Genomic DNA, 27,249 nt, shown 5'->3' with positions numbered 1-27,249 from the left:
ATAATTGAAATGAGATTCTAGAATGATCAAGAGCTTTAAAAAATAAACTAATAGTAAAGTGATTAGAAAGGAACATAGTTGAACGGAAATGAATCCCGACTTAATTTTCTGCATTACTTATTCATTTATCTTATATTCAGAAACTTTCCTTTATAAGTATATCATTTGCATCAAATAAGAACCTCTGTTTTTTTATTTAAATGAACTGTATTAGAATATTCATTTTAAGTAGTTGCGTAGCGGAATCATTACGCAAGAACTAATTAAAAAAATTATCTAGGTTTTGAAAGTAAAATTTGGCTTTTTTAAACTGATTTTGTAATTTTGAGGTTTTTTTTTTAAATAGTTACTTGTTTTAGTGATTTTGATTATAACACAATTTTTACTGCTGTATCCCAATTTTTTGAAATTTTGATGTTTTATTGTCAATAAAATGAAATTATAAGCATCTGTTATAAAACTACCAGGCTTAGCTAGCTATAAAACCAGGTTCAATCCACCATTTCCAACATAATGCCTGGTCCACGTTTGGAATATGCCATCGTTTGATGTGTAGCGCTTTTAATTTTTGCATGTGATTAAGCACTTCTCGTTTTGAATTTCCATTGAAATTCTTTTTTTTTCTAATTTTTCTTTGACCCACTTTATACGCCACTGTGTTTTTGACCCGCCTGATGAAATCACTAGACAAAGCGCTTCTACAGCTTGGCAATATACCTACTATGTAATAGTAAGAACTTATAAACAAATTTCCTTTAATCCAAATGACCTTATAACATGTGCTGTCTTTATTTGGTATCTTATTATCAAATACGACCTTATCATAAATTTGTCTCAGTATGTGTATATTTAAATGTACAATGCGGTCATTTCTGTTCCTCGTAGTTCTATGTTGCAAATTAAGGTAAGATTATTGAGTTTACATATGATTATATTTATAAATTTACTGTTTACAAATTTTCATTTTTTTGAAATACTAAGGCTCTTCTACCTAAGGCATATATCCCCTTAGCTGTATCTGGCCAAACTTTTAGGAGTTTTGGTTCTCAATGCTCTTCAACTTCGTACTTTATTTGGCCTTTTAAACTTTTTTGGATTCGAGCGTCACTAATGAGTCTTTTGTAGACGAAACGCGCATCCGGCGTATATACTAAATTTAGTCCTGGTATCTATGATGAGTTTATTTACATATGATAATACAATATTATAGTGATCGGATGTCAGCTTTAGCTCTGAGAACTGTTGGCCATCATCCAAATATATGAAGAAGAGAATGCGATATGATTTCCAATAAGACTTTTTTTCCACCGAAGAACTAAGATCAATAATATCAACAACTGCAGCCACCGTACGGCATTCAACAATTCAACACATATTTTGAAATCACTTAAGGTATAATGTACCAATTTACCTTTTATCCAAGCTAAAATAACAAAATCAAAGAAAATCATAAAATAATGAATTCTTTGCATAGACATATGTTTTTTTAATCAAGAAAATATAGACAGTTAATTTAATTGCTAGGAAATAATTTGAACCAAAAAACACAAAAAATTGAAAAAAAACCACAATTAAAACTGGAACCAAAGTATTTCAAATGAGAACATTTGATATTGGAAATGAGATTCTAGTACGATCAGTAAAAGGTATACAGATGAAACTAATAGTAAAGTGATTAGAAAGGAACACAGTGGAACGGAAATGAATCTTGACTTAATTTTCTAAATTAATTATCTTAAAGGTTATGAAAATCCTGGTGATAAATATTTTGTAATTAAGAAAAATTGTATTTGTGATAATATATTATTCAAAACGGAAAATATTTTTTTATAAAAGGTTGCTTATCTTTCGTTGAATATGATTTTATGGTTTTATTGAATTAATATATTCTCAGAATCAGTGTTTCCGTCACTTGCCCAAATGATTGTCATTGGAATGGGAAGTGTGACACTAATAGTGGTAAATGCCAGTGTTTTGAGGGTTTTATTGGTAATGATTGTGCTGTTGATTGTGGATGTAAAGGTCACGGGACATGTAAATCTGGTTCGTATTAATTTTTTTTTTATGTGATATAATATGAATCAATTAACTTAGTAACATTGCTTCAGTATTAAGGATTTTATTGGACTGTAATCCAATTGTGAGGTTTAGCTAGCTTTTATTTAGACAACAGTAGTATACCGTTGTTCAAAAATCGTAAATTGATTTAGGAAAAATAAATCCGGGTTACAAACAAAAACCTAAAAGAACACACATCAACTATAAGGAAAAACAAAGGAACAACAGGAACACCGAAGTGTAACAAAAACAAACGGCAACATTCACGGAAACGAGCTATTTGATAACACCTGTCATAATCATATAAAACCATGTTAAAACCATTATTTTATACGTTAGGAAATGCATGTACCATTTCAGAAATATGACAGTTTTTCTTTCGTTTTATTTGTTTGAGCTTTTGATTTTGTCATTTGTTAAGTTGTTTCGAGTTTTTAACTTTCTTGAAGTGCGATTCTTTTTATGCCCAACCTACGATAGTAGAGGGGTATTATGTTTTCTGGTATGTGGGTCCGTTCGACCGTCGTACCGTTCGTCCGTCCGTCCATCGTCCCACTTTAGGTTGAGGTTTTTGGTCAAGGTAGTTTTTGATTTAGTTGAAGTCAAACTAACTTGAAACTTAGTACACATATTCCCTATGATATGATCTTTCTAATTTTAATGCCAAATTAGAGTTTTGATCCAAATTTCACGGTCCCCTGAACATAAAAAATGAAAATGCGAGTGAGGCATCCGTATACTTAGGACACATTCTTGTTTTACTTTACTTTATGCATACTTTTCTTTAAGATAACTTACAATGTATTATAGAGGAATTCATTCGCGTTCATTCTTTTCTAAAGTATGTATCACATCTATTTACTAAAGGATTTAATTTAGTATTTTCCTTTTTTTTTATTAAGACAACACCTGCCTCTGTCAAGATGGTTGGAAATGGTATGCAGCGCAGCACAAATGTATCTGGGATTGCCAGTGTCCAAATGGTCAGTTGTTTAAATTACTAAACACAATAGCATGTTAATGATTGTCAGCTACATCACACGTGAGAAATCGACTAATGTTTCAATCAGAAAGTCAGATACATCGAATTCTATACCCATAAAAGTAAGTCTCTTTTACCAAATACTTTCTGTTATAAAAAAAACCAAAAGTATTTAAGGTGTGAAAAACAATGGACTATTGAGTATTTATCAAACACTCCAATAGAACTATCTACTGTGCTTAAGGTGACAGCAGTTTACATATGTTCTCATCTGGAAATAAGTCTTAAATATGACCACGTGGATATGACCGCGTATTAAAATTGGTTAAGAATCACACATTTTGGTATTAATTTTCTGCACTTATGTATATAAGCGGTACACATTTTTATGTACTTGATTGTCATTTTAGCTCACCTGGCCCAAAGGTCAAAGTGACCTTTCTCATCACTTGGCGCCCGTCTTCGTCGTTAACTTTTACAAAAAAGATCTCCTCTAAAACTACTGGATAAAAATTAATTTGTCACAATCATCATTGAAGTATTTAGTTTAACAAAAATGTGCCCGATGACCCCGCCAACCAACCAAGATGGCTACCATTGCTAAAAATAGAATATAGGGTTAAATTACAGTTTTTTTCGTTACATCTATGTAACCAAAGCATTTAGAGCAAATATGCCTGCGTAAAAATGTTAATCAGGTACAGATTTATCTGCCCGGACATTTTCAGATGAATCAGACAACCTGTTTTGGGATTGCTACCCCTTAACTGGTAATTTTAAGGAAATTTTGCTGTTTTTGGTTATTATCTTGAATATTATTATATATAAAGATAAACTGTAAACTTCCAAAATGTTCAGCAAATTAAGATCTACAAATAATTAAAATGATGAACATTGTCAGTTGATCCCTTAATGAGTTTATGGCCTTTATAGTCAATTTTTAACAATTTTTCGTAAATTGTTGTGATCTTTACAAAAATCTTCTCCTCTGAAGCTACTGAGACAAATTTAACCAAACCTGACCACTATCATCATTGGGGTATCTTGTTTTAAAAATGTTTCCGATGTCCCTGACCGCTAACCAAGATGGCTGACATAGGGATAAAATACAGTTTTATGGCATATCTCTGAATCATTTACAGCAAATCTGACATTGGTTTAAATTGTTATTCAGGTCAAATATTTATCTGCCCTGACATTTTCAGAAAAATTGGACAACCCATTGTTGGGTTGCTGCCTCTGTCTTGGTAATTTTAAGAAAACTTTCATATTTTTTTTGTTATTATCTTCAATATATAATTTAAAGATAGGGAACTACTGTAAACAGCAATAATGTACAGCAAAGTAAGATATACAAATTAGTCAACATGATAAAAATGGTCAATTGACCCCTGAAGTAGTTATTGCCCTTTATAGTAAATGATTTAACAGTTTCGTAAATTTTGTAAATTTTGGTAAAGGAGTAGGTCCTGTAAGACTTCTTTTTGGCCCCAAAATATAGCAGTTTTACAAATTTGTTAAAATATTAAAATTAGTTATTTATTAGAAAGTAGAACGCTTCTGCTACATAAATATGGGCTGTTTTTGACAATACAATGCAAATATTTCGGGTACTGGCATGATTAAGTCATGCTAAATTACTGAAATCTTCACAATTTTCGCATTTTAGCTAAATTTTAGATGGTTTCCATATTAAATGAAAGTGGCCGCATTTGTGTTCATTCTTAATATTGAAATGTAAGTTGTATTTGATGATAATACATAACATATATTAAGGTTGAGGATGAACACGGATGCGGCCACTTTCATTTTTGACAAAAAAACATCTAAAAAGTGATTTTTTTTTGTTGCAGATTTGTTAGGTTTTTCATATTTAGGCTTGAATCAGAGTGTTTTTAATGAGTAAATCAGTTAAAATCTTTCACACAAACTAATTGAATCAACTGAAATAAACACTTAAGTGTTTAGAAAATGTCCAAAATCTTTCGGTAGATGAACCTGAAATTTGAGACCAAAATCGGCCCTTATTGGACCTACTCCTATTTACAAAATATTTTCATATGAAACTATAGGGCCAAGTTCATTATAGATTATAAGATAGAGATAATTATAAGCAGCCAGAATTTAAGTAAAGTAAGATTTACAAACACATCACCATGACCAAAAGACAATTTTGTCATGAACTCATATGTGTCATGTGTTTGCTACTCACTTAGACCAAGGTGATCGATACAGGCTCTTTATAGCCTCTAGTTACAAATACATGTATGATACCATACTAATCAATTCGAACGTTGATCATATCCTTAAATGACCTTTTGAAACTATGACTTATCCTTCATCAATTCACAGGGATACAGTGTATTGGTCCTGGTATATGCGGCTGTTCTACAAACTGTCATCAAGGTACTTGCTGGAATGGTCAGTGTGAATGTTTTGAGGGCTACAGTGGAAATGACTGTTCTCATTATAACCCGAACATGTATGTTACTCTGTTTTTAATCAAGCTCTTTAACACATCTTTGTTTTTACGTAGGAAGGAAAATGTTATTTTTATTTTTTGCCTGCTGTTGACTGTATAGGTGGCACGGTAGCATTTGCTTTCCAGAATTTAGGTTGCTCTTTTGTGTACCCTACTTAGGTAAATGTATCTAAACAGTGTGATTGGACAAAAAATACAGTATCAACTGAACATACTTTCCCAAACTGAGTGATGAATCAGGTGTAGAAAAATATGAAATAATTTTATATACAGATGAAAAGGATTTTTTGAGATTTTTTTTAAATTTTGCATTCACTGCACCATAAAAGACCTAAAAGTACTAGTGGCCTTAGGATTTTAAAAATAGCAAAAAAAGTAAACGGTCATGGTACATATCCAAATTCATTTCTGAATGGTAAAATGAAAGTACTTCAGTTAACTGTGAATGTAGAATTTTTTGCAGTGTTAGAAAGTGGTGAAAATTCTAAAAAGGCTATCATTATCCCTTATGGCCAGGAAATACTACCGTGCCACCTATATCCCCGAGGTAAATCAACAGATAAGTATTCAGTGCATACTTCATCATTTACACGATTCATATCATACCGTTATCTTATTTTCAGTTGATAAATTTAGGGATCAAGAAACAAAAGTTCTACTTCCCTTGAGCAAATTTGACTTTAATTCAGCAACGATCGCCTTCAATCTAAATGAAATACTGATCACGTGTCGGAACTTTGCCACCAAAACGCTACTTTCTATTCTTTCTGAAAGACAATTCTTGACCCTCCTGTATTTGCCGGATTAATGCAAAAAAAAACAAAAAAAAACAATAAACTCATTCAAAACTTGAATGATATAATGTAATAATTATCAGAACATGAAATAGATTTGATTCGCTTAACTTCGGACGCATCAATAATTATATACTCGTTATTACTTTCTTTAATTTTTGTGTAATTTCATTTCTATAACTGTTTTGTGATAATAGTTTAATGTTTATACAGCATGGCAAATAAGGATGTGTCTGTTGGTATAAACGTTGGAGGTCTATCGTATTATTCATCTGAGCTGAAATATGTGGATATTGCTAAACTTTCTCAGTCCTGGATTACACAGAGAACCAGTGGACCCAACGCAAATAAATGGGATACAAATGAACAAAATTTGGTCAATTGGAGAAATGACGGATACCCTGCTTCTCTACAAGGTATTTTCTTTCTTCCATTAATTTTCCATGAATTTATTAACAACAATGTCGACCTCTATTAACTAAAGGAACGAATAATTAAAGTTTTATGTTTGTCAATTGCAACGTCTTCTCCCATACCGTAATATTTCTTTCCACTGGTGTGACGCTTATCGTTATTTTTTTTCAGTTGAGAGTTTACAAGTGAGCAATACTACATGGATAAACGTTCATCATATAGAACCGAAATATTTATTGGTGCCCTTCTTTAGGAAAGGGAAAAGCATTAGCTATTTTAAAAGTTAAAAAAATAAATAAATCAAAGGACCGTTAATGTAAAAGCGATTAAGGATGTATAAAAAAAGATGAAAGAAAGGAATGGGTAAATACTTTGGATAGATAATAGTTAACACCTTTCAAATGAGAGCTATCAACGTCGCCATAATATGTTTAAATCAAATTAAACATTTTGGTTAAATTACATCTCGGTCTCTCTAATGCATAGCACTTCAACGTTTGTTTTGAGATTTGAGTTTTTAAAATAATTTGGGTTCCTGTATCACCGAAGAGACATACAAAATTTAAAGGCGCATCCGGTGCAGTTCAATTGGTTGCTTAAAAACGTCTATATACAAAACAGTATAGAAATTATGCTAGTAAGAGATGAGGAGAGTTAAAAAGTGTTATTAAAAAAGACTATATAGAAAGCAACGATGAACTTCAACATTTTAGCAGAATAGCTTTTAGTATCATGAATTCGGAAATTTTAGCCGGCTTTTTTATATTCTGTTGTGGTTTTTTTAAATAGAAATAATGCAGTCAATCCATCACGTCTTTCTATACATTTCAATAACAATATTCTTCTGTTTATAATATATTCATTGATTTCAGATAATATGAGATTAGGGAAATTGATGTTAAGAAGTACCATTGGCCTCTATGCTCCAAAAGGGAATTACACTCTGTTGTACGACGGAGAGGGCGACATATCTTTCAGATTTGCCCATGAACACATCATGTTTAATGGCAAAGGTACCATATTCACTAGAATTGTCTAATAGTTTGTTCTTGTGTTGTGCTGTTGCACCATTGTCCCAGGTTAGGTGGAAGATTGACGTATTCAAGCATGTTTGTTTTCGTTGTTCATATCTGTAATATTTGTTTTTGTTACAAGTAATAGTTTTGTGATGAATGTAGTCGCTAGTTTTCTCAATTGAACTGTTTCATATTTGTTTTGTCGGAGCCGTTTATAGATGACTATTTGTATGTTTTTCTCATTTCCGGAAGCCAAAGCCGCACAGTTGCAAATAAATGTATTTATCCACTAATGAGGAACTTTGATAAATAGTTGTCTTTTGGCAATCGTCCCATATCGTCTTATTTTTATGTAAACTGAGATAGTAACATAATAAATCGTTTTAGCTTTGTTTTAAAGATTGAAACTGATTTAGGTATTTTCTCAGTATTCATTTTCATTTTATCATACACTAGTTTATTCATGTTAGAAGTTAGAAAATCGGGGCAACTCTTTTTTAATATTTGTCAAGACTCATCAAAACAGAAACAGATGAAATGAATTATTGAAAAGTGAAAAAGATTTATTACACAATCAAATGGGAACTTCATGTCAAAGAAGGTGGTAATTGGCGAACGCAATGACCACGAGGACAGAAAACGATTTTTTTGTATTTCAATCAAAACAAGTAACAATCTCGTGTATTTAAACAGGATGCTATCAGTTGCAATCGATTGTTAACTACCTTTTTACAAAAATCAGCGATGAAAAAAAAATTAATCGGAATACTTTTTTGCAATACTCAAGAGAGACTTAATATTATCAGACAATAGAAAACTGAATAATATTTTGAAAGTATGATCCACAAGAATAAGACTGAACAAAGAAATTTAATACAGGAATCCATTTAGGTCAGAAAAATAAAATTGTAATCTGTATAACAAAGTCTAAATTTAAATTTGAAGTACTTTCATCTTTGATTCACTTTTAGGTAGAATGGTTATAAATATAAACGAAGGAAAAAATGGCATCGACCTTATTCTCAGCAGAACAAATCCAGCCAACCCTGTTCGAAATGTTCGTTTTATTATGCCAGGATTTGAAGATCGATACGAGAAATTTCCTTTTTATCCACCATTTTTGGAAACTATCAAACGATATTCTCAACTACGTTATATGGACTTTTTACACACTAATGGACATACGGTAAGAATTTTGGGTATCGGATTTTAATAAGCCAATGGAAACACTGTGCAAATTGTCCTGTAGATAAATTCGGATTAACGTCATCATAGATGCAGGTCAATATGTACAAACTAATTCAAACAAAATTAGATAATTTTACTGACCGATAGAATAGTTGTTGTATGAACAATTCCTATTTGTTGAAGCCTTGTATAATTTATCATGACAATCTCTGATAATCTCTGATTCGATTTCTTTTGTTTCTATTTGGGTTTTCAAATAAATCACCTGACGTTGTGTCAAGATCTATAACAAGGCATTCAGTATGAATACTAAAGAAATGTATCCTGTTGAACGAATAAGGTTTATACTAACAACGACCACTGCCCTTTCCTCGATCTTCATTTACAAGAGGGACGAAAGATACCAAAGGGACAGTCAAACTCATAAATCTAAAATAAACTGACAACAACATGGCTAAAAATAAAAAAGAGAAACAGACAAACAATAGTACACATGACACAACATAGAAAACTAAAGAATAAACAACACGAACCCCACAACAAACTAGGGGTGGTCTCAGGTGCTCCAGGAGGGTAAGCAGATCCTGCTCTACATGTGGCACCCGTTGTGTTGCTTATGTGATAAAAAAAATCCGGTAAAAAGTCTAATTCGGTATGTTACATTCATGAAAGGGAAGGGGATTGTAGTTACGACGTAAGGAACATTTCCGATATCATTTGTGAATCGGTTATTCCGTAACGGTCAACCAACTCGTGATGACGTCCGTGAAATTTACGAAGGGATGATTTCAACTTCACCATTTGGAACTCTTGTTTTAATAGCTTCCTTGTGATATATATATCATTAACGGGAAGCTTATTACAAAAAATTATGATAAAACTAAAGAGATGATTTTTCATTTCTTATCGTTAATTATCCATTTTTAAATGGTGACGTTCCCTTGTCGTCATCTTAGGGTGATTATATATCTCAACTTGAACGATTCGCTCGTGTATGTAACAACGTATTAGATTTTAGCGACAGAAATTTATGTATTAATGAAAAATTATTACACAAGGGTTTTCTATATCACAAACTAGTCAAAACATTTACTAAATTTTATCATCGGTATAAGGAAATAATTCGTAAATATAACTCAACATGCAGACATCTTATACGGTCAGGTATTTCACATCCAATGTTTTTTGGTAATATTGTTTACAAAGCACAAAAATGTCAGTATTTACCTCAAAAGCTTAAAAAACCTTTAAACATACCTATAAAGAAGGGATATCGTTACGATACTGTTGTCATGTCATTAAAGATTGCATATTTTGGCTTTAATATTGATTCATTTATAGGGTCTTTGCATCGGAACTAAACACATTTATTTAAAAAAAAACAGTTGTTGGCATGACACGGGTTATGTTCTTCTCATATTTTTTTATGATAATATGATACTAAACCTTTAACGGGTGAAATTGTGCCTGATATTCATATGATTAAGAAATAATCTTTTAATCAGTTAAATTGGGGTCTGGAGCTTGCATGTCAGTTAACTGCTAGTAGTCTGTTGTTATTTATGTATTATTGTCATTTTATTTATTTTCTTTTGTTACATCTTCTGACATCAGACTCGGACTTTAATGTTTTAATGTGCGTATTTTTATGCGTTTACTTTTCTACATTGGCTAAAGGTATAGCGGAGGGTTGAGATCTCCTAAACATGTTTAACCCCGCCGCAATTTTGCGCCTGTCCCAAGTCAGGAGCCTCTGGCCTTTGTTAGTCTTGTACGATTGTTAATTTTAGTTTCTTGTGTATAATTCGGAGTTTAGTATGACGTCCATTATCACTGTAGTAGTATACATATTTTAAGGGGTCAGCTGAAGGACGCCTCCGGGTGCGGGAGTTTCTCGCTACGTTGAAGACCCATTGGTGGCCTTCTGCTGTTGTCTGCTCTATGGTCGGGTTGTTGTCGTTTTGACACATTCCCCATTTCCTTTCTCAATTTTATTTAAGCTTCAATTGAATGCGAAATGGCGAAAAGTAATTATTTGAAATAGGAAGATATTATATAAGTGCCAATGAGACATCTATCCACTTGCCTTGATAAAACAAAAGAAAACTGATGGTAATTTAAAAAAACAAAAGTGTTATTTCTTAATTGGAAGGGTTTTTTTTGTGCTAAAAAAGCTGGGTTGAATATTTGCTTCTATTGTTATGAGTTCTAAAATAATGGGATTGTGTCATTACATCTAACCAATAAATATGCTACATGTACAAATTTAGCCTGAACCTACAACATGGGACGACAGACGCAAACAGGAACATCATACACACACGGGATCAGAAGGGGCAGCTATTGAACACATGATAGATTTGAGCAATCGTATTGGTGCAAATCCATGGTTTAATATGCCTCATGCTGCAGATGACAACTTCATCACCCAGTTTGCTAAGTTAGTTGAGAATACCCTTCGAAATGATCTAAAGGTAAATATGAAAAGACGATTAATACTTATTTCTAAGTTAAGTTAAGACGGAATGTGCATTTGTTTTAAACCGATATTTCAATCTACTTATAAAATAAAACGATAAAACAGTGTCCGATAATGACTGACCGTAAATAAATATAATGTGCAATTGTTTTTGCAAAAATACATGTAAGTCTCAAATGTATTGCCAGTCTAAAATATGTGTCCTCTCTTAGATCTATATCTTATTTTATATTGCGAAATAGGCGTCCCGTATCTATGTTTCTATTTTCTCAAATATTTGACCTTTTCAAGTAACAGTGGGAAGCGTGAGCATCAAACGACAACGTTTGAATTTACAGGCTCATGACTTCAGCATGAGATGTGGCGGGGTTTTACTAGATTGAAAGCGCAACAACCCTCCCCAAACTAGAACAGTGGTGTTACATTACAGAATAAGAAAAATCTATAAAAACAAGTAGAAATACAGAGTGGACGATGCGGGGTACTTCGGATTTTTCGTGTTGCTCAGACTTCAGCTTTCTATGTTGTGTTTTGTGTTCAATTGTTTGTCTTTTTGTCTACTGTTGATTCATTGGTATTCGTTGGATACCAATTTCCATGGGTTTCGTGTGTAAGGTGAACCATGAATTTAAATGTTCAAAGAATTGCAAAATTTGTTAAGACTTTGTATGCAGAGATGGGAAAATCCACGAAATAAATTAACACGAAAATGCAATTTTTCCTCACTACACGAAAATTGATACCAACGAGAATAAACGGATCCACAGAATTTGTCATTTTATGACTTGGCTTTGTCAGTCAATTCTTAACATATTAGTTTGAATGTCCCTTTTGTATCTTTCGCCCCTATTTTATATTATGTTAACATTCAGTCTTTGTATTTCATTTTAGATTTACATTGAATATTCAAACGAAGTATGGAATGGAATATTTCGACAGACTCATTATACCCAGGAACAAGGCACGAAGCTTAACCTAGATCCACAAAGCTGGAAAGCAGGAATGAAATACTATAATAAGAGATCTTCCGAAATCATGCAAATTTGGAAAACGGTCTGTAAATAATTGACAAAGACTTATAATGATGCGAGTTAGATGGTCATAGTAATTGTTCAAAATTAAGTCTTTTATGTGATATTATTTCTTATAGATTAATTAAACCATATTGAAGCTAGTTATATTCATAATTCGCACAGAACACATTGCAAAAAGTGATTGCTCATCATTATAACACAAGGAAAAATGGTCTGATTTACACCACGAAATAAAACAGAAGAATTGGAAATCTTTTCCCCCAGTATGGACCTGGATATATAAAAGCTATATGTATTTACATTGTTTAAAAGTAGCATAGCATACACCAATACTTTTGGGAGTACAAAATGAATGAAATATATGGATTATGTTTTAATTTTCAATATGTTTAGGATTGAAACAACAAAGGGGTACTTAAAAACCAATACGGTATAGTCGGCTATTGAAGGCCCGACATGAAAAATATCAAACAATTCGAACGAAACTAACAGACTAATTTATAACAAAATAAATTTAGATTAACGAATATGACAAACTTGAACTACATGCTCGTGGACATGCACTTAAAGGTATATAGATATTTACCCCGTTTTCAAAGTGCCGATCCTTGGTACCATATAGCATGATAAAGCTCTTTTTTTTATTTTCAGGCGATACTTATGAAGCATTATCTTTTGACAAATAAAAATTATACAGTTAACGTCTTATAATGAAGAAAAAAATCAAATGGAACTAAATAACTACACTTTCCATTATAATGCAGAGACCTAGATGCAGTATTAATGGTCTCCGTTAGAACTTTCGGTCACAATCCTAATCGATTTTAATTTGAGATCTTTTTATAAATTATCTGACCAAATGCAAACAAAAAAGCTGTGGATGTTCAGAACTTGAAATAGGATTTTATTGTTTCAGGTTTTCGGATCACAACCTGACAAAATTGTAACAGTTTGGGCATGGCAGACAGGTAACCAAGACTACACAAGACAAGCCATTGAGGATTTGGGAAATAGAACACGAAACTTTAAAGCAATAGCTATTACTGGTTATTTCGATTGCAATAATCTCGCAGGCAAGCATGTACGTGTAATGCATATATAATAATTTTATTCACGCATGCAAATGACACAAAACAATGAAAATATGTTTTTGCTAGTATTTTGTTGTTGTTGATGAACATATAATTGAATAATTAAAATTGATAATTTGAACTTTTTGTCTTTTTATAGGCAGCAGAGATGTTAAACATGTCGAATATTCAAATGGAGACATATTGCAATAATCAAATGTCGCAATCAGAGTCGTCATTTCAATATTTTATGGACCTCGCCAAGGTAAATATTCAATAAGAAGATTTAAGAGTGTTTAGTAATACTGTCTTTGAAGTGTGTTCCTGATAGAAGGCTTCATATTGCGTTTTTAATAGGTATAAAACAACTACTATGTACAGGTTGTTTCGGAAAATTGAATAGGACTGTCGAAAAATGATGTTATTTCCGATATAGACAGACTTTTATAAGTAAAAAAAGTGACAAAAACATTAACAAAATGACAAATGTTTTGGTTAAACATTTCTTAATTCATATAAATACACGAATATAACATTTTGAAATTAAGAACACCACAAAAGAACACAAATATTATTTAAAGAGATGGTTGCTTTTGTTTATGTGTACAATGTAAGAAGAGGTAGACTGTTAATATCAATTTGAAATAAAACTTTATGTTTCCCTTTATTAGAAACATGGACTTAAACTTCTGATGTACGAAGGCGGACCATCAATTATGGAAGGCAGTGCTATTGCCCAAGGATTAAGTCACGACGACGTCACGAATAAAGCAATCGCTTTTAATAGAGATCAACATATCAAGTCTGTAGTAGATAATCTTCTTGAAGCTTGGTATAAGATCGTGATTAATGATCCACAAAATTCATCACCAGGTAATAACCTATAATTTTTTTCCTTAATATAGATTATAGGTACTGACGTTGTTTATCATCTTAATTATGTGTTAAAATGTTCTTTTATTTGTCTTCGTAAATTATTAGTCTTTACTGATCAGGCCATTTTCGGTATAACTATTAATTTTGCGGGGCTCGGATATTATATATTCCGCCATTGTGTTATTGTGAAAAAGTCATTTTTGTATTCTTGTTCTTGATTTTTGCTTATGTGCATTGTCAATTTGCCATCTTGTTTTTCTTTGTTTACATATTTGTTTGAATTTAAATGACTAAAATTATATTACACAAGTTTGATTGCTGTACTCATATTTTCAACATATCAACTTATTATGTATGTTTGTTTTCTTCACACATAATTGTCAATATACTTAGTAATGGAATTGTATGCGACTTTCATACAAGTGAGAGATTTAGCTAGCTATGAAACCAGCAGGTTTATTTTACCATTTTCTTCATTAGGGAAAGGCCCATACAAAGTCAGGAATATGACAGATGTGTTTCATTCGTTTGATTTGATTGAGCTTATGATTTTGTTATTTTGTGGGGGACTTTCCGTTTTGGATTTTCCTTGGAGTTAGCAGTTTTTGATATTTTGCTTTTTATGCAGCATTGACATTTTGGTTTTAGGGCATTGGTGTTTGAACATCCTTTTATTAACACTTCTCTTATTAAGATGCTTGTGGTTGAATATTGTATTTATACTCCCTGTAAAGGGATTCGATGATTGGGTGCTTACATTTGCAGATCTTTGTTATTATTAGTTTTGCCGATATTCTCATATTCATTTTATATTTTTCACTGATAAAAAGTGCAAACAGTTACTTTAAAAACTACAATGTATAAGTTTATTTACAAATTCAACAATCAAATAAGAAGCAACATAATTTCTTTTCGTGTATTATTTAAAGGTGGATTGTTCAATTATTTTTCCTCCACTGGCACTCCATCAAAATATGGCAGTTGGGGAATGCTTGAGTACACCGGACAAGATCCTGGAACAGTACCTAAGTATGTAGCGACTCAGAGTTTCATTACGCGACATTATAGTCATAGTCCTGTAGATATACCATGCAGTTTTCTTCAGCAGTCGACCCTTGGCTATGGCTGTTTCTTACAGAAACGTGGAGCTCTTCGTTGGCGTTGTGCTGTAACGGACGATGATGGCACCACTTGGTCGGTAAATATATATTTTTACTCGTTAGTCAAAATCGAACATAGTAGCACGTGCATTGATTTAAATTTTGTAGTGGCCAAAAAAGAATGCGATGACAACATTGGGTCAGTATGAAAGATTAAAAGATTATTTTTTACGATACGATAGGGAAAAAAATCAGATCCTAAAGTAAGATATTCATCTTATTCGTGTTTATCCTTAAACTCTTTCATTTGTGTTATCGTGGGCAACACAGGGTACAAAGAAGCAGCTTCATCAAATGCCATTTGAAAGATTTAGATTTTAAGCTTAAGGTCATACAGTTGTGAATAGTGACTGGCGTAGAAAGAAATACGATGAAAAAGAAAAAAAATCTTATCGAGCACCTTTTCCGTTAATACATTATTTGAGTCGGCTTTCAGAAATAAAAAAAAAAAGAAATGTTACCCTAATTATCAAAATTTGTTGGGAAAAGTGTCAGTCAATAAATCATGTTTTTCCAATTTATAACTGATAGTTTGGATATTCAATTATCTTGGTTTACCCAGTAAAAAAAATTCTTCAATGTCTTCATTATAGGGGACTGCTCCTCTTAAAATTAAAATGGAGTTTGTGATGAAAAGAGAGATTTTGTAATAGCAGAAATAAATGAATATTATAAATTATGAAATATTTATCGAAAAAGTAAAATAACAAAATTATCGAACTTCGTCGAAAATTCAAAACAGAAATCCATAATCAAACGGCAAATTCAAAAGCTCATGCATTTTATGAACAGTATTTTTTATAGTACTACCCAGACGTTGGCAACACTGGAGATACTCTTGTACTAGATGGATTTAACCCTACTACATATACAGTGTATGTCAGATCGGTAAACAAGATAGGGGTCAACAAATATCACAGCATAGACACACGAACAACAAATACATGGAAAACGTAAGTGTTTTGATATTTGTTTCCTTTTTTGTTTTTCTCTATCTTGCTTCTTTTATTTGTGTTTCTATCGTTGTTTTTACGACTGCAAATTTTAATGAACTTGCTTTAACATATAAAGTTATAAAAAAATTATCATTCTTTTGAATAAATAATTTTAAAACATACGAGCATTTACCAATGGCAGGTGAAATATTAATTATAACAAAATAATGATGGTTACGTTTTTAAAAATATGGCGTTAAAATGATTTGTCACAATGAAAATTTTATTTCAAGTGAGAAGTCCTTGTCGTACATTCCATATGTTCCAAACAGGATACCTTTTTATATCGTGCATAATACTATAAAATCTCTGAGATATATTTTACTAAATATTGTTTAGTTTAAATTTATTCATTATTTTGATACGAAAGGTATAATTTACAAAACATCGGCAGCCAGAAAGTTATCCATCTCTTCATAAATATTTATGCAAATAATGGCACTCAAGGGCTTCCGTAGATAATGATATCTAATGAAATGAAAGAATCTTAATATTTGTAAAAAATCGTGATTATGCCTGTATTTGCTTAAGGAAAAGAATATTTGATCTACCACTTCAAATCGCTATATTAATTCCGTGCATCAAACGCGCTTTTCTGGTTTTTGGAAATACCTTTTTTTAAGGAACGTCCAAACCCAAGCATTTGTTAGCTAGTGATGTATTAATATGGTGGACCGTTTGGAACTACAAGATCAAAAGAAACATAACGATTATAGCCAAATTGTGGCTTTATTTTCTACACTTATTTGTTTTATATAGATATAAGAAGATATGCCAATGAGACAATTTTCCACCAGAGTAATAATTTTAAAAAGTAAATCATTTTAGGTCAAAGTACATGGAGCGCATAATTAACAGCAAGCTATAAACGGCCCCAAAAGGACTAGTGTAAAATCATTTAAACAGAAAAACGAACGGTCTAATATTTATATAAAAAAAGGGAAACACTTATGAACCAACGACAACCACTGAATATCAGGTTCTGACTTAGAACAGGTGCAAATAAATGCAGGTTTTAATAGGTACCAACCTTCACCCTTACCTGAAACAATAGTGGAACATGACAACATAGAAAGACACACTATAAAATATCAATTGAAATGGATCAATGTTTGGTCAAGTGTTGCCACTTGTGAACAATAACATATTGGTACTTTGGATTTAATTCATCACATGCATATCTTAATTTTTCTTATCATAAACATAAACCAAAGCAAAGATCTATTGTTAAAATGAGTAATGAAGCCTAAAAAAGATTACCTCTCTTTACAGCTATACAAGCTTTGATTACTACAGTTCAGTAGCATCCAGAAAAACACAACGTCGACTTCCTAACGGTGTATACAACTATTTAGATACACAAGCCAGATGTTCTTGACAAATCTAATTAATCCAGCTCTCTCAGCGCAGTTTGTCATTTCAAAATAAAATAAAATAAAAATTATTTGTTCAATTGCTCAAGGAACTCTTTGATTTTGAAATAGCTATTTTATTTCAAATATGTTGGTATTATTTTAAGCTCAGATGGACCATTGGTTATTTGCATCACTGTTTGTCTCTCTGTTTTTCTCATCCTTTGGTTAACGTTTTAATCAACTATCTGATTTTTAACTCTATTCCTTCATAATTTTTTGCCACGCTTGACATGTCGAGGCTTACCTCACCTCATATATTTTCCTTATTTTGGTCGACCTTTTGGGTTTACGTAATCTGCGTTTTAAATTCTGACTGGCGAAGAGCCATGCGATAAACCTACCACATGCAGGATCGAGTTTTGCTGTCCGAGTTTTCATCCAATAGAAGACAGATTTTCTTTCTGGTTTAACTCCCACAGTTTTAATCTTTGTAAATCAAAACACAAGGTAGTGATGCTATTAACGCCTAAAAAATGTAAATACTAACGATTAAGGTTCAATGAATCTAAATGTTCAAAATATTTAATATTTTATTTCATATGTAAATCCTCCCATGTATGTCTGCATAGCTGGTGCCTCAACTGTCAATACTGCATGATGCCCATTACTTTGGATACATTGAGCCTCTATAACAAAATAAGGATTTAAGATAAGATTAAAAATTCCTGAAACTATAATATGATACATGCACTATCGGATGTCAATTTTACAACTTTCATCAATGAAATTATATGACTTTACAGTGTAGTGTACAATCCATTCAGGGCAATGAAATATCAACATGGTTTTCTTGTACTGGCTTTTCAAACTTTTGAAACTAGGCATAGATTATTTTGCCGTATTTGGCACTATTTTTTTGGTATTTTGGATCCTCAATGCTCTTCAAGTTTGTACTTGATTGGCTTTATAAATAGTTTGATATGAGCGTCACTGATGACTCTTATGTAGACGAAACGCGCGTCTGTCGTACTAAATTATAACCCTGGTACCTTTGATAACTATTTTGACACTGAATTGTATTCCCAAACACATGTAGGGTGTTATGTAATCAGTAACACAATTATAATTTATGTTCAATTGTCCTTTGTATATCCAAAAGGTATACACTACGCTCATTACAAGCTTATACTTACTAATCACTCCTTTTGTTTTAATGAAATCAACCATTGCTTTAAAAACCCGACTTAATAAAAGTACATTGTTCTTGCATAGTTCATTTCCTTTTGATATTTATATTTGTTTCAACATACATGTTGAACAATTTAAATGGGTGAAAGGTTAGAAAGGATATATATTATGTATACATTACCTGATGAGAGCATTTTCAAGTGTATCATCTTGCCAAAAGAATTGTCATAGATGGTAAAGGAACCGCCTCCAATCCAGTCAGTAAGACACAAGCTGTATGGTTTAGGTTGGTTAAACAATACTTTCAGGGCACCCCTTGGATAATTCCAGTCTATGGTTCCTTCTAAACAAGATGGCGTTATGATAACGTTCTCTGTTTCATTCTTTGGTATAAATCTGCAATTATACTACTGAATATAAGAAATAGTACTAAAAACAGCTGATTCTATATAGCAGAATAACGTTTTTTCAATTCATTTTAATTTAAACGGCAATCAATGAATGGATTGTCCTGTAAATTAAAAAGGAATGTTAGCTTACACGGCGCTTCATATTTGAACTATTTGGAAAGCAATACCAAACACCATCAGAAACTGAAATTTTCTTTTTTGTCAAACACGTAATATAGCGCTTAATAGTTCCAGTATTTAGAAAGAAAAGTTTTCATTACATAAGAACTATAAGCAATATGAATATGTTTATATAAATTAATTGATCATATTTAAACCGATCTTCAACAATTAATTTTATATTTCAATAGTTTAAATTTTTATTGGTGCGTAAAAATCTGCGAGGGCCGAAGCATAAGTGTTTTCTCAAAATCTGCGCACATTTGACATATTTCTGTTGTCTTCTTCGTCTCTTTGATGCTTTAAAAATGGTTATATGTCTGTTCATATTTGCCCATCTGTATTGGTCTTGTTTACAAATTGTGATTATGATTAACAAAATAGCGATAGAATGTTGCAGAATTATCGTTGTTAAATTATGATAGAATGTTGAAGTTAAAACGAGATAACGTTGATTGATCGTAATTTTTCATTTTCGTTTTAAATATAACTTAAACTGAGATAGTTTAATCAGCAAACACGATTTTGGTGTCACAAAAAGTATTACAAACAATTACCAACAAATTTCATATCAATTGAATGTCATTTCAAAAAACACTTTTCCAAACTGTGTTACCACTCTATTGACGGAAGATGTTCAATACAAATACATTTAATTTTAATGTAAATAAAAAAAAAGTGATTTTTTTTTTCTTTTATGAGTTTACATAAAATTTATATTAGGTGTTTTTTCTGCCTTACCCTTTAGGATAAAAAGTGCAAGGATCCATAAAAGATATTGCCGGCTGTAAACAGGACAAAAACATTGCAAGATAGAATATTGTCGCCATGATTCCTTTTGGTTGTATAGAAATTATGTTACGAATTCTTATCAGACCGTTGTCAGTTCTTTCTTGTTTATCCTGACAATTGGCATGATCAGGTCAATGTCAGATGTAATTATGTTACTAGTTTTACATTCAGATAAATATTATAAAACAAAAACACGAAGAGAAAAGAGAAAAAATAAAGACAGCAAAAAGTTAGATAGATAAATAATGCATAAAATATTATATATTTTGTATAATACTAAAAATATATGCCTGATTTTTGTATTCGTTACATTTTTTTAGATAAACTAACATAATATCAAAAACGGCTCATTAATGTAAGTATGACTACAAATTGAATTATTAAAAGGCCTCGATCAGTCGATTATAAATAAGATTTTGGAAATGATATAAAATGTTGAAAAATATAATTAAAGTATATTGGATTATATATACGCATACAATTGTAGTAAATTGATTTTTCGTTTTAACGTGTTCTATGTTTATGCTGCATTTGTCTGATTAAGGTGGTACCTAACACTACAGGGAGATAACTCTGTAAAATCAGCAGAACGTTTGGGTGGCAGAAACCAGTTATTTTACAATAAATCTTTAGAATTTCATGGATTTATGATTTTATTTTCTTGAAAATTTATTCAAGCTTATATACAAATAAAGTGTATGGTTTCAAGGAACCAAGATGTGTGCGTGCTTATGTAAATATATAGAAAACCTTTAAATGTGGGTGTCTGTCCAGCATGGAGATTTAAAATTTTATAAATGCATTGTAAATAAGGCAAAAAATGTGATGCTCTGATACCAATCTATTGCTAACCTGCAGAATCCTGCTAAAAGCCGGCAAGAATTTTAGGCAAAATTCAAGAGATAAAGGATATTTAGTGAATTAGAGCCTTGTCCGAACCTATCCCTACCATCAAAATTTCAAGATATTTTTGTTTACAAAAAAATGAATATTTTCACTACTTTGATTGGATGCCGTCAAGTGAGGAGACCACAATTTTGATATCTGATTGGACCCATGTGTGAAGGAAATCCCCAACCTGTGTATGCAACTACTTACTTGTGTAGTACACTAGCCTAGAATTTACATTCAATTATTTTTTTAGTCCACATGATGCAATTATATACCTCAATGCTTTACTATAACAAAATTTCTGCGTGGGACACATGTTCTGGTACACCAAAACTGGTACCTGCTACCTTGATCAAAATAAGTGTTCGTCAAACTGCTATTTAACCAGTGTATTTTTTCTGATTAAACGGTTGGTTCAAATTTTTTGAAAATTTTATATTTTGGTCAAAGGGTCAAAGTGAATGCTTTGCTAAAGTTTTATGAAAATTAAACGAGCCAAGTTAATTTTAGTGAAAGTGTTAGGTATCACCTTAAGGACTCAATTTAATCTCATCTTATAGCAACAAATCAACAGCGTAACCTAAAATACTGATTCCACATTGAGGCGCGTGGCAAATATATTGGATAGTTTATGTATGTGCATTACAATAGTCCTAAACCGCTTTCCTACGGTTCTGGAAGACATTGAGTTTTATCAGAAAATAAATTCCCCACATTTGAAGGTAGAAATAATTGTATGAATGGTAGTCTAGTTTTGCTAAACTCTGATAAAGATAAAGATATGTGTCATCAACAAACAAATTTGCCTTCGCTGAATTCTTTTTCTAGTATAGTACATCATGGATACCATGGATACTTCATCCCATTATTCTTCTGACCATAATAATTATTCTGCAGAATATTTCATGACTATAAAAAAGAATCATTTATTTAACTATTGATAAATATGTATCGCTTCTTCTATTTCATAGGTCTTAAGTAGATGTTTATTAAAATTGAACTCTTTTGCCATTTTATTGTTCGTGAATGAAAACGTAAGTGGCCGTCCTTTTTTTCTAATTCTTAAGTCAACGAGACAATTCAAAACCGGAGTTGCTTTAAGAATGCTTTTCTATTACAAGTAGACAGTAAAATGATACGACAGAGGTAGCGGAAAAGTATTGTTACATAGAGTCGAAAAGTTAACAATCACATTAGCATTTTGACCTTTCGCTTTCTAGGAATAACAACCAGTAGATTTCTAAAATATCCGTAGCATTAGAAAATGTTTTGTGCCGATGCACTTTCAGATTTTTATCAAAGTCATACAAATGATTATTTTAGTAATGCCTTGAACAAATTCATAAATCGGTGCCGATCAATTATTTTTTCCCTTGGAAATATTTATTCTTTTGAGAATTGCATTGAAAACATTCACATCAACAACTAGGTCTTGGACGATACAAGAGTTATGTCCTCCGTAAATAAATGGTAGATGAAAAATTGCATGGTAAGCGATCTAACGTTTATATTACTTGAAGGTTATTAATCAAATATATTAAGAATAATAAAATATGCATTACCTTGTATCGTTTCTTTTGTTAACTAGTATATAGGTTTCACACACAGCTGATGTAACTTACATTAAATATCATGATATTCCTTCGGAATAAGATATCAGTTAAATTGTTTGAACAAAATATTGTTATATATAAGCACAATTTCAGAGTAGTTTTTAAAAGGTGACAAAAAGTTTAAATCTGATAAAATGAATAGGCTTACAGCAGGTATAGTGTCCGACTGGACCGAATCACACGAAAAAAAATTATCTTCGACGGACAATATACCTTCTTTGAGGCTAAAAGAACAGATACAAATAAAAGATAAATTGATTTATAACCAATAAACAGTTTAATTATTAGCAACATTTAACAGTTGATTCCCTTTGTCTAAACAAAAAGTATTTTGAAGTTCACCATAATTTTAATCTATCAAGTAAAGCAATTCATTAGTTTTGATATGATTTGTTTAAGATTCCTGAAAGCCATAAAACATATTTTAATGGTCTCCGGGTTTTATCCGAAGTTTCCGTTGCTAAGCTGTATATTTAGTTAGTTCACCGTAACTTCAGTTAAAGTTGGTTTCCAGATGCTAATTGTAGTTGTCTTTCTAGAAATAGAAATTTAAAGATGCAATATTGTTGTCAATGTAAGTTAAAAAAAATATTGTATCAATAAAAAATAGTCCTGTCCATTGTTTTGTCAACTTCTCAAATGTCAAGGACTCATCTGTGCAAAATCGATGGAACAAAGTGAGAAAGTAATTCCAGTTCGTAGTAGAATTAAAAAGATTTAAAAAGTGTTTGAACGTATGGTAAGACATCTATTAGAGAAAATGAAAACAACTAGTTATATGCGTACGAAGAGGTTTTTCTGGATTTATCTTCGTCAACAACGTGCAAAGCCGATTATTTGTTAGCCATCGAAGTATAAGAAAAGAAGCAGTTGAAGAGCTTTATGTATAAAAATGACATTAAAAAAGTCAACTTAATTTCCTTAGGGAGTTCCAGCATTGTTTATGTTTAACATACATACATAAAATACAAAAAATTAGCCAGCAATGAACGTGGTTGTAAAATTTGATATTTGCTTTTTGTGCATCTTTCTTTTTAATATTTGTTTGTTTAGGTGACACGGTGATGACTGCTGTACCCCTTTTTTGACAATTTTACCTATTATGTCTGTTTTGTTAACGCATCGTTGTCAATATAATAGAATTTGATGCGACTGTCATATGTTAAGTGATATGAAACCAGGTTCAATCTATTATTTTTTACATTAGAAAATGCCTAGAAATATGACAGTTGTCCATTCTTTTGATATTTTAAATCTTTTGATTTTGCCATTTGATAAGGGACTTTCCGTTTTGAATTTTCCCAGGAGTTCATTATTTTTGTTATTTTACTTTTTCTTTATAATTTCAAAAGTTATAAACAGACATTTTTAGAAACCAAACAAATCATCCTGCTGGAAGAACTTACTACTGAGCTGATGTTACCCTGGGATACATATAGTCAATAATTAGAGGTATAGACCACGTGCTGTAAACCACGATGTATTATTTTTAGCATCCGATGACTTTTTTTCTAAATTTACCATCATCAGAAACACTCAAAGCCGAATATTTGAAAGCCAACGATTTATAAGATTTTATAAGTCAAGGTCATAGTTTCTATGGATAGCTAATCATAGTTTACTCACAATCTAGTTTCCACACAATAAGCCAGTTTTTTTTCTCATTGTTGGATAGTTGTCTCGTCACGAATTTGCCAATTTCTACTAAAGACTAAGCAACACGAACGTCATCAAAAAACTAGGGGTGATCATTATACTATGTTTTGTCTATTACAGAATGTAGACATCATAGTTTGTATACGTGAATGTTATTGTGCCTAATAATGGTTCTCTATTGTATCCATAAAATCATTTTATTTAGTTTACTCTTTATCCTGTTCGTTTTAAATTTTTGTACACTGATGAAGGATAATCGAAGATTGTGCTCAGTAATTTTCTAGAGCTATTATAGAATTATGTTTTTTTTATCTCAATAGTCCCTGCCATCAATTTATCCAGGCAGATAGTATGGTCAAACTAGGGATGTTATATAGACACTTCCATTTGCAAACTGTGGACAATGAATTTACTAGCATAAATATATTCAATTCAATGGGAAAATATTTTGTATTTAAAACTTTGCAACATAATTTAGTGTACGTAATGTAAGGCAATTCTTACACATACTAAGTACTTCTATTTTGCTTTTTTACGACACTTGGTATACTGCAATGCTCCCTGTCTTGTTTCCAAAACAGATAAGCTTCCTTTTTTTGTTGTAATACACTGCCTTCGGATAATGAAGTTCATTATGATCAGTAAGTAGGATCTTGCTATTTTTGCCGTCATGTTGTATTACGGTCAGACAGTTCAACATGAGCCCAGCGACAAATACGTTCTGATTATTGTCCACTGTTATACCTCTCGGCGTGTATATGGATGGATCCTTGAATACCCAAATTTCTTGTCCTGTCATACTACAGCAGTGTACTGCATCATTGTCCTGGTTTACATAGTATATCCTATCTCTGGTCGTTGTGATACTATACACAGTTGAAAATTCTTTTTTTCGATTGTGTTTAATGTCTCGCCATTCAAGTCCATATATGCCTTGTGGGTCTACAACAACATACAATTTCTGGTCCTGATAAGAGATTCCATAACAGTCAATACTACATTGTACCTTTTCCCGTACGCTATTATATTATAATTGTATTCCATTAACTTACCACTCCCACAATAGTCTGCAATTATGACTGTGCCGTTAGATAAAATGACGCAGCCAGTTATTGGTTCCCGTGATCCTTTGATATCAAACGTCTGGTTCATCTGCAGATTTATATTACTAACATTTTGCATTGATCCATGTATCTGTATATGAGCCTGTTCGATCTTTGCATCTTTTAATTGTAGGGGAGTTTTAGATTCTATAACTTAAATTTCTCCAAACTGTTTTACCTCCTTCATCAAGGAACCAATCACGTGATGTATGTTTAGTTCCATTCTGTTTTTCGAGTGATTTCTTATCTTTTGTTTGAGCGAATCAATCCCTTTTTTATGGCTTTATTTTATTAATGTGTTCCTAAAAACACCTGGAGGTCAGACGCGAAGCATTTCATTTTAAGTGTCTGCTGTCTCAGGTTTTCTATCTCTTTCTCATTTTGTTGCAATTCATTAAGAAGTTTTAGATATTTTGATTTACAGTTTGCATGTTTGAATAGTAAGTCTTAAATCAGTTTTCTCTCGAGTTCATCCAAGTATTTATTCAGGTTCATTCGCGTATCTGCAATCGTTTTTCTAATAGTTTGTTCATTTTTGTCCAGATTTATCAAAGCGTTTTTTCGGTCGTTTATGCGATGCTTGACTTCGTCTAAAGTTTTTGAGATTGTTTCTTCTAAGTCGGAGAGAGCACTCGATTGTTTTGCGTCTTTTGATGCTTCGTCGATGGAGATAATATCACAGCAATACGGTCGGTACCGACGGCGGTAATATCGAACGGTTTATCAGAGACAGGAATGTCACGAATATGTTTTCCACTGTCACTGTATTCCATTAAATTACCACTACCACAATAGTCTGCAATTATAATTCTGCCATCAGATAAAATGACGCAGCCAGTTATTGGTTCCCCTGATCCTTTGATATCAAACATCTGGTTCAGCTGCAGATTTATATTACTACCATTTTGCATCGATCCGTATATCTGTATCTGAGCCTGGTCGAGCTTTGCATCTTTAAATTGTAGGCGCGTTTTAGATTCAGTAACTTTAATTTCTCCAAACTGTCTTACTTCCTTGATCAAAGAACTAATCACATGATGTAATTCTAATTCCATTCTGTTATTCTTATGATGTCTTATCTTTTGTTTGAGCGAAATATTCCCTTCAGTTATTGTTTTATTCAATTCACGTGTTCCTAAAAACACCTGGAGGTCAGACGCAAAGCATTTCATTTTAAGCTGTCTAATGCTTTCTATCTCTTTCTTTTTTTGATGCAATTCATTTAAAAGTTTTAGATATTGCGATTTACAGTTTCTATATTTGAATAGTGATTCTAGAATCAGTTTTCTCTCGAGTTCATCTAAGTATTTATTCAGGTTCATTGGCGTATCTGCAATCGCTTTTCTCATTGTTTGTTCATCTTTGTTCACATGTTAACATTTATCAGAGCGTTTTTTCGGTCGTTTATACAATGCTTGACGTCGTATAATGTTTTTGAGATTGTTTCTTCTCGGAGAGAGCACTCGATTTTGCGTCTTTTGATGCTTCGTCGATGGAGATAATATCAGACCTGGAACACATTTTATGTGCAAAT

At 31.9% G+C, this 27,249-nt stretch overlaps 1 protein-coding gene across 2 annotated transcripts; it reads left to right on the top strand.

Moving 5' to 3' along the window:
- Positions 1-816: 816 nt before the first annotated feature.
- On the top strand, positions 817-18,001 carry LOC134708358 (uncharacterized). 2 transcript variants are annotated; one of them, XM_063568829.1, is made up of 15 exons: positions 817-904; positions 1,895-2,043; positions 2,961-3,041; positions 5,393-5,522; positions 6,530-6,732; positions 7,603-7,743; positions 8,718-8,932; positions 11,205-11,408; positions 12,305-12,466; positions 13,364-13,528; positions 13,678-13,782; positions 14,189-14,390; positions 15,323-15,591; positions 16,358-16,506; positions 17,821-18,001. In XM_063568829.1, the coding sequence occupies exons 1-15, from the start codon at positions 840-842 to the stop codon at positions 17,924-17,926; spliced, it is 2,346 nt and encodes a 781-aa protein (XP_063424899.1). In that variant the 5' UTR covers positions 817-839; the 3' UTR covers positions 17,927-18,001. The 2 variants fall into 2 exon arrangements, with proteins under 2 accessions (XP_063424899.1, XP_063424900.1); XM_063568830.1 differs by lacking the exon at positions 11,205-11,408.
- Positions 18,002-27,249: the final 9,248 nt, after the last annotated feature.

This window comes from Mytilus trossulus, chromosome 2 (genome assembly GCF_036588685.1).
Source record: "Mytilus trossulus isolate FHL-02 chromosome 2, PNRI_Mtr1.1.1.hap1, whole genome shotgun sequence".
Lineage (NCBI taxonomy): Eukaryota > Metazoa > Mollusca > Bivalvia > Mytilida > Mytilidae > Mytilus > Mytilus trossulus.
This window is presented reverse-complemented; position numbering and strand designations above follow the sequence as displayed.